General features: G+C 39.2%; 1 protein-coding gene across 1 annotated transcript; it reads left to right on the top strand.

Moving 5' to 3' along the window:
- The first annotated feature begins 8,238 nt into the window (after positions 1 to 8,238).
- Positions 8,239 to 8,984, top strand: LOC142168251 (zinc finger BED domain-containing protein DAYSLEEPER-like). Its single transcript, XM_075228911.1, has 2 exons — positions 8,239 to 8,851; positions 8,941 to 8,984. The coding sequence occupies exons 1-2, from the start codon at positions 8,239 to 8,241 to the stop codon at positions 8,982 to 8,984; spliced, it is 657 nt and encodes a 218-aa protein (XP_075085012.1).
- The last annotated feature ends 739 nt before the right edge of the window (positions 8,985 to 9,723 follow it).

The following is a 9,723-nucleotide window of genomic DNA, read 5'->3' as shown; positions in this document are numbered from 1 at the left end:
TGACATCAATGAATACAATAATGAATGAGTCTAGATAAGGCTGAAATACACTGTTCATCAAATTCATCAACGCTGCTGGGGCATTGGTCAGCCCAAAAGACATCACTAAGAACTCATAATGGCCATATCGGGTCCTGAAAGCTGTCTTAAGAATATCTGAATCCCGAATCTTCAGCTGGTGATAACCGGACCTCAAATCAATCTTGGAGAACACCCTCGCTCCCTGAAGCTGGTCAAATAAATCATCAATACGAGGCAAAGGATACTTGTTCTTGATTGTGACCTTGTTCAACTGCCTGTAATCAATACACATTCTCATGGAACTGTCCTTCTTCTTCACAAATAGAATCGGTACACCCCAAGGTGACACACTAGGCCGAATAAACCCCTTATCAAGGAGTTCCTGAAGTTGTTCTTCCAATTACTTCAACTCCGTCGGTGCCATACGATACGGTCGAATAGAAATAGGCTGAGTGCCCAGCACCAAATTAATGCCGAAGTCAATATCCCTGTCAGGCAGCATGCCCAACAGGTTTGCAGGAAACACATCCGGATAATCACGTACCACCGGAATAGAATCAATGGTAGGAGTCTCTGCACTAACATCCCTCACAAAAGCCAAGTAAGACAAGCAATCCTTCTCAACCATACGCCAAACCTTCAAATATAAAATCACCCTACTAGGTATAAAACCACTCCACTCAACCCTCGGAAATCTCGGCATAGCCAACGTCATGGTCTTTGCGTGACAATCTAGAACAACATAACATGGAGATAACCAATCCATTACCAATATCACATCAAAGTCAATTGTACTGAGCAACAATAGATCCACTCAGTTCTCCAGACCCCAATAGTCAACACACATGACCGATATACGCGGTCCACAACAATAGTATCACCCACAGGAGTAGATACATGGACAGATGAAACTAAAGACTCACGGGGCATATCTAGAAAATGGGCGAAATACGAGGAAACATATGAATAAGTGGAACCAGGGTCAAATAATATAGAAGCATCTCTGTGGCAAACTGAGATAATACCTGTAATCACAGTATCCGAAGCAATAGCATCTGGTCTGGCAGGGAGAGCATAGAAACGGGCCTGGCCTCCCCCTGATCTGCCTCCCCCTCTAGGGCGACCCCTAGCTGACTGACCTCCACCCCTAGCTGACTGGCTCCTCTGTAGAGCGGAACCTCCTACTAGACGAGGACACTCTCTCCTCAGGTGACCAAACTCTCCACACTCATAGCAACACCCCGATGGTGGTGCTGGGGAATGAAGATAGCCCCGAGCACCGGGATGACTAGCAAAAGGACCCGGCATAGACGAACTCTGACTCGATGGAGGACACGAAGAACTCTATGTTGGTAGTGCACAAAATGATGACTGGCCCTGCTGATGACTGTGAGAACCATGGCCAGATGATGCACCACGGTGAAATGGCCAAGCTGACTGAGCATGTCTGAAATAACGACCTCTATCATGCTGGAACTGACCCCCAGAAGGTGCATCGCTGAATCAACCCTGACCATAAGGCCTCTTGGCCTCCCTCTCAACCCTCTCAATCTGCCGAGCAATGTCGACAACCTCATCAAAAGTAGCACCCGAAACCCTCTCTCTGGTCATGAGCAACTGTAGCTGATAAGTGCGACCATCAATAAACCTCATGATCCTCTCCCTGTCCGTGGGAACCAACCAGATAGCATGGAGGGCCAACAGAGAGAACTGTATCTCATACTGCATCACAGACATATCACCCTGGAAATGCCACTCAAATTGTCTGTGCAGCTCCTCCCTGCGGGACCGAGGCATGAACTTTTCCAAAACGACCACAGAGAACTGTTGCCAAGTAAGGGGTGATGCGCCAACAGGCTTACGCCTCTCGTAAGTCTCCCACCATGTGAGTGCAGCCCCAGAAAACTGAAAAGTAGTGAATGAGACACCATAAGTCTCCAGAATACTAGTAGTACGGAGTATCCTTTGACACTTGTCCAAAAAGTCCTGAGCATCCTCTCTCTCTGTGCCACTGAAAGGTGGTGGCTGGAGTCTCCCAAACCTCTCCAACCTATGCTGATCATCCTCAGGCATGGCAGGAACCACATAATTTTGAGCCTGGTGGTGCCCCTTGTGTCTTGAGTCCCTGAACAACCTGCTCGGGTGTGCGAGCGACGGGAGTCTGACTGCCTGTGCCTCCCCCGGCCTGAGAAGTAGCTGCGGCGGTTGAGATAGAGACCGCCTGAGCAAGGCCGGTACACGCTGTCAGAACCTGAGCTAGGGCCTCCTGAAGGCCTTGAATCACAATAGGCACAGGTGGTGCCTGAGCCGGTGCATCAACAACTGGAATCTGGTCCTGATCTGTAGCAACTGGTAGATCTGCAGGTACTGCCCCAGCTGCGGTGCGGGCTGCACCTCTACCCCTACCACGACCTCTATCGACCCTGGCTGGTGGTACTGGTGGCTGGCCCTCCTGATCGGTAGTACGAGTCCTCACAATCTGTGAGAGAATGAAATAACAGATATTTAGTTACTAGAATCAACAAATTCGCATGACAAGAATTCAAGAATGTGGAGTTTCCTAAGGCTTCTGCAGCCTCTCGAAGATATGTACAGACGTCTCCGTACCGATCCGCACGACTCTACTAAACTCGCTCATGACTCGTGAGACCTATGTAACCTACGCTCTGATACCAATCTGTCACGACCCAAAATTCTAACCTGTCGTGATGGCGCCTATCATGGAACTAGGAAAGATGACTCATCCCAAATCAAACCGATATTTTCATTTCAAAAATAATTTCAAGGATATTTAGCATAAAAACCTTCGTAAAAGAGTTCCAACCAAAATAAAAGTGCGAAAAAGAAAAGCCCAACATCGGGGTGTCACTAGGTCATGAGCATCTAGGTAATCAAGCTCATACAACTAGTGTCTAAATATCAATACAAGATAGAAAGGAATATAGAAGGAGAGTCAAGGTCCTGCGGACACCGGCAGCTACCTCGTAGTCTCCGATACTCGATCGCGCTCGAACTCAATGACCTCCGTGATCAAACACACCTGGATCTGCACATAAAGTGCAGGGTGTAGCATGAGTACAACCACCTCAGCAAGTAACAAAAATAAATAAGGAACTGAGAAAAGAGCAAAACCGAGCTACACATAATACAGTTCTTTTCAGAAATTTCAGTTAAGGAATTTAGGCACGCTTTCAAACTAGTGTTTCAAAAATCAGACATTTTACGCTCATGCGATACAGTATAAGTCCTCCAAAACATCACAACAGAAATGACTAGAAATAAGGTGCATCAATAAATAAAAGCAATATACAGCCTCGCAGGGGCTACTGTCACTCATATATCTCGACAGCTCAATCGCTCGGCTCTCAGCCTCAATACTCACACTCAAGGTACCTGCGCTCACTGGGGGTGTATGTACAGACTCCGGAGGGGCTCCTACAGCCCAAGCTCTATATTGTTGCGGCGTGCAGCCCGACCCAATAATGCTGCGACGTGCATCCCGATCCAAGCACTGCTGCGGCGTGCAGCCCGATCAAATATCATAGCCCGAAGGCTTGTTGCGGCGTGCAACCCGATCCAACATTTACTGCGGCGTGCAGCCCGACCCAACATATCTCACACAGTGCTCAACCCGGCACTCAGGCCCTTTATCAGTCACTAGCCTTTCCAGCTTTACAATTATCACAACAATAGCCCAACCAAGGACTATAACAAGTACAAATCAAATCATGGGAGAGAACCGGAGCAAAATGCATAAGCAAACAAGGACTGAGTACAAGACAGAAATTTAACAGTCAATGCAACAAGCTCACGACCACTACGGGCCCTAACATGTTTCCATATAACCTAAGCATGGTTTCTAACATGTAAGACAATCAATAATTCGAAAGCAAGAGTGAACAGGTAATAACAAGGTGTATTTGACTTTACAGTCTACCGGGACGGACCAAGTCTCTTTCCCCGCTCGGTGCCCGCTCACACGTCCATCACCTAACGAGTGTGTCACCTCTAAATATCGACATCATATGAATTTCTCGGGGTTTCATACCCTCAAGACCGGATTTAAAACTGTTACTTACCTCAAACCAAGCAAAATCCTACTCCGCAATGCCCTTGCGTCTCAAATCGGCCTCCAAACGTCCTGAATCTAGCAACAAGCAATACAATATGATCAATATAGGCTAAAGGAAACAATTTCACAAGAAAAATACCAAATTAGACTCAAAACCCGAAATTGGTTCAAACCCGGCCCCTGGGCCCACATCTTGAAATCCGACAAAAGTTACAAAACTAGAAAGCCCATTCACTCACGAGTCCGCACATATGAAATTAATCCAAGTCCGACATCATTTGGTCCCTCAAATCCTTAAATTACTTCTCCAAATATCCCAAGCCCTAACCCCTCATTTTCACTAATTACATGATTAAACAACGGGAAATCACCATATATACGAGTATTAGGGCTCAAGTAATTTACCTCAATGAAAACCCCTTTGATTCCCTCTTCAAATCTCTCCCAAAAGCTCCAAAACTGAATAGAAATGGTGAAGAATGCACCAAAATTCGCGAAGTGTGCAATATGCACCTTCTGCCCAGGCTTCTTGCACCTGCGGCCTTTTACTCGCACCCGCTCGACCGCACCTGCGCAAGTCACTTAAACGCCCACACTCTGCACCTGCGCCTTATTCCTCGCACCTGTGGGCTCGCAGGTGCGGCCAAGATTGCGCACCTGTGCTCGATCCCCAGCTTCCGAAATTCCGTGCCTGTGACCCTCGCACCTGCGACTCCCCCTTCCGCAGGTGCGAAAATATCAGTAGCAGCAGCTTCAACTACATTTTTCCACTTTGACAAATCCGTTAACCACCCGGAATCACCCCGAGGCCCTCGGGACTTCAACCAAAAATACCAACAAGTCATATATCAACATACAAACTTAGTCGAACCTTCGATTCACTCAAAACAATATCAAATTACCAAATTACCCTCGGATTCAAGCCTAAGAACTTCTAAACTTCCAAATTCGACAACTGATACCGAAACCAACCAAACCACGTCCGAATGACCTTAAATTTTGCACACACGTCACAAATGACACTACGAACCTACTCCAACTTCCGGAATTCCATTCCGACCCCGATATCAAATTTTTCACTGCCGACCAAAAATCGCCAAATTTCTAATTTTGCCAATTCAAGACTAATTCTATCATAGACCTCCAAATCATATTTCGGACGCACTCCTAAGTCCAACATCACCTAACGAAGCTAACAGAACCATTAAAATTCATATCCGAGATCGTTTACACATAGGTCAACATCCAGTTGACGTTTTTCCAACTTAAGTTTCTACCTTAGAGACTAAGTGTCTCATTCCACTCTGAAACCACTCCGGACCCGAATCAACTAACCCGATATATCATAATATAGCTTAAGAGCATAAAGAAAATAGAAATGGGGGAAACGGGGCTATAACTCTCGGAACGACCGGTCGGGTCGTTACAGATACTTACTGGGTACCGACCGTGGTGTGCTCATACTACACTTCTGCATATTTTTGTGCAGAGCCAGGTATTGGAGATATCGGACTTGAGCAGAGTTAAAGCGGGACCGTAAGGATTCAAGGTAGAGCTGCTTGGTCATCACAGTCCCTTGGAGTCTTTTTATTTTATTGTACTGTTAATTTTTAATTAAACAGTATTGTATATTCGTTCCTCGTTATCATTCCATGTATTCAGTTAGAGTTCCTGACTCAGTACTACCTGTCTTGGGAGGTTGTATATTCATATTTATTCCGTTGTTAGTTTTGGTTACTTATTTAATAAAAAAAATAAATGACTTCAAAATGTAATAGAAATCGGCTTACCTAGTCTTAGAGACTAGGTGCCATCACGACGTCTGTGGTGGGATTTTGGGTCGTGACAATGGGAGACCATGAGCATTCCCATGTCCATCACCAGCAGCAAGACTTTCGACCGACAGGACATAGAAAAATCCAGCGAAAGGAAAATTTCATAAATTTTGTACACGACCTCTATTTATTTGTCTGATTTATGAATATTAGTTTTTATGATTCATCAAAAGTAGATTATATCGACATCCATTAATCCCTTTAGGATAAGAAATATTAGTTTGTTGTCTGAATGATACCATTCATGCCCCATATCGCAGAAACATGCCAGAAATTTCATATTGATAGTCCAGTAGATTTTTGTTGTAAAGAAGTGTAATACTACCTTTCTTCCCTTGTTTAAAGCTTCTATCACGTAACCAACTACTTTCCTTCCCTTGTTTAGAGCTTCTATCATATCTACTTTTACGAGAATTTATGCGATGAAGAAAATCAAAATACCTGTAGAAACACTGATATGTATGGCTTGTTCAAAGTAAACATGACCTTCATATATATAAAGGTGATAGTCAGTTCATAATATTCTTGTCTATGTAGGATTGGTATGACATTGGAACATCAACAATAGCTAGGATACTTGATGGATTTCAGATTTCCGTTCATATTTATGTTAGGAATAAGTTTTGAACGTTACAATTTTGTCCTAACTGGTAATTTTTTTGTTGAAAAAATAATTTCTCTTCTAAAGGGCATAAAAGTCTATTAACATTTTAAGGATATTTTGGTCGTTCAGCATTTAACGTAGAACATTCATACTTTTATAATAATATAGATAGATATAGATAGATAGATAGATAGATAGATAGATAGATAGATAGATAGATAAAATAATTTAAACTTTCAAATCAAAAACATAACGTGACAAGTGAAGTAGCTAAACATCTATATCTATACTATATTAAAAGCACGAAGGCCTTTAGCGAAATGTAGTTTATTTTTTTTACCCTTTAAAAATAGAACTAACACTGGATAAATAGTCATTTGATTATTTTTCTAATATTTAGATTTAATCATTTAATTAATTTCCTAACATTTAGGAGTTTGTATAATAAATTTTTTCCTTATTTGAAATGTATTAAATATTCTGACATTTAAAACTTTAAAATCATTAATATTTTACCTTATATAAATTTTACACTTAAATTATATATAAATAATAAATAAAATAAATAAAGGGGAGAATAAGGACATTAAAGAAAGAGGAAGTACGTTTGCCTTTGGATAATATGGAAGTTTCTTTAAATTTCTTGAGAACTTGTTTACGTTCTGATTTCTTTGAAACTCTTCTATATTAGAATACTTCAATACTTACAATATATAGAAGACTATTCCACTAATAATAGTATTCTATATTATATTAGTTTTCAAAGCTTTTAAATTAGTAATTATAATTGTTTGGAATATTGAGCATAAATTAATAACAAATTCTAAAATTATCAATTATTCCAACAAGATAATTTATGAGATCTTTTAACTTCTCTAGATAGTATTAAATTTAGCTGAATATAATCGAGTTTCTTGACTATAATTATATCTTTTAAAAGGGTATTTTAATTGTAGACTTTATTTATGGTATAAAGTGATTCTTAAATTTTTGATATTAACAAAGAATTATCATTTATTTTTTCCGTGGATGATTTTTTACATAATCGACTTTTTAATATTTGAAAAAAATTGTTATAAAATAAAAATATAATTGCAATTAAATACTTAAAAATTGGTATGAACTAGCTAATTAGTATTATTTAAATACTAATCTCACTTGAAAAATGATACTTCCAAACTAAATACACATTTCCCTTCCCGTTCTAACTTCAGTCATTCTTTGAAATGTATTTTAAGTTGAATTATTTGACTGGTGATTGAGTATTTCCGTGGAGCAGTTTCATTTTTTATTAGTTATATACGACCAACATTTATTATTTTCAAGAACTTTTATTTTTATTTTATATCTCAAAGATAAATTTTAAATAAATATTTTATTGAGTTAGGTACACGCGCAAAGCGCGTACACTAAGACTAGTTATATTAAAAACATGAAGGCCCTTAGCATAATGTCATTCAACTTTTTTATTCTTTGATAACTAATTTCACATTGGATAAAATAGTAATTTAAGTTATTTTCCTAATACGTAAGTATAGTCCTTTAAGTTATTTTCACTTGCAATGTGCATTTTGTTGAAATTTGTGAGCTTGATCTTATTTTGAAAGAGTTGATGGAACATGAAGATGCTAGTTTGAAAGAAATGGCAAAAAAAAATAAAAGAAAAATTTGTCAAGTATTGGGATGAACCTGAAAAAATTAACAAGATGATCTTTCTTGCATCAATTTTGGATCCCCGTAACAAGCTTGACTATGTTCCTTTTGTAATTGTGAGGATGTTTGGAGAAAAAGAAGGGAAGAAATTGATTTTAGAAGTGAAAATTTATATGGATTCTTTGTTCGATTATTATGTAAAGAAAAAATCAAAAGGATCTACATCTGCTTCATCAGGAAACACAACAATTACTGTGAGTGGTTATGGCAGCTTTTTGAAAAGAGGAACAATGAGAACGAAATTGCAATCTGAGAAACATAAGGAAGTGACAGGGGGTTTAGGTGCTAAATCAGAGTTAGATAGATATCTTGCTGAAGATATTGAGCCTGAAACAAATGAGTTTAAAATCTTAAATTGGTGGAAAATCAATGAGCCTAGATTTCCCATTCTTGCGGAGATGGCTTGTGATGTGTTAGCCATTTCTATTTCAAGTGTTACATCAGAATGTGCATTCAGCACTAGAGGTCGCATTCTTGACTCGTTTAGGAGTTCGTTGACGCCTAAACTGGTGCAATCTCTTATTTGTCTTCAAGATTGGCTTAGAGGTGAACATATTTCTACTAAAGTTGAGGAAGACTTGGAGTATCTGGAACAACTGAAACTTGGTAATTATTTTGTGTTTTGCATTTATTATATTACAAATAGTTTACTTAATACTGATGCATGACAAATATTTCTTCAATATTTTCCTTAGATTTGGCTAATTGTGCAAAATATTCAACTATTATTGACATATAGTTGCAACCTGTGGCATGTGTGGTAAGTTGATAACCTTCTGTATATTTGGTGATATAACATTGATATACTTTATTATAAATCAATTGTGGTTTTGACTTATAATTATGTCTTTTGTTGCAAAGGTTTGATCATGGCGCCTAAATGGAACTTAAGGATTATGTATCATCTTCGTAATACTTAGATCAACAAGTAAATAGACAAGTAATGCTGCAGTAGTAACTTGCTAGTGAGCTCTTTTGGTAGATAAGCTGATGGTAGACAAGTATATTATATAAGACTTCTTATGTTTCATGCTACTTAATGTAGTTATTTTGCTGGTTTTGAGATTTCAGTAGTATAAAAACTTTCTAACTTATGGATTACTCTTTTGGTTATGTAATATTACTTGTACTAAAGAATGGTTTCCTACTAGCTGCTCAAGCTAACTTTTGGATATAATGAATGAAGTTCACGTGCAAATTATCATATTGGCATGTGGTTTTATAAATAAACCAGACGGCTGCTGCTTTTCGAGCTCATGTTGGTGGTCTGTTGTTTGCTCTAGAAGAAATGACATCTTGGTATATTTTAAAAAATGTACATGCTTTATCTGATTCTTGGTAGACCAAAAGGTTTCTGGGAGATAATAGTCCTTATCGCTATATTTGTGTTACTAAGATTATAGTAGATTTTCTCTACAAATCAGATTTTTTAATCAAGAATACTCCTCAGCAACACAAACCAGATTTATATAAATAAA

This window comes from Nicotiana tabacum, chromosome 13 (assembly GCF_000715075.1).
Source record: "Nicotiana tabacum cultivar K326 chromosome 13, ASM71507v2, whole genome shotgun sequence".
NCBI lineage: Eukaryota > Viridiplantae > Streptophyta > Magnoliopsida > Solanales > Solanaceae > Nicotiana > Nicotiana tabacum.
Note: the sequence above shows the minus strand (reverse complement) of the source record. Positions and strands in the feature narration are given on the sequence as shown.

Bases quoted from the DNA above. Each gene is read 5' to 3' on its own strand.
- LOC142168251 (XM_075228911.1), top strand. From the start codon at position 8,239: ATGATCTTTCTTGCATCAATTTTGGATCCCCGTAACAAGCTTGACTAT. The intron at 8,852-8,940 runs GTAATTATTTTG...TATTTTCCTTAG, and splicing joins TCTGGAACAACTGAAACTTG to ATTTGGCTAATTGTGCAAAA.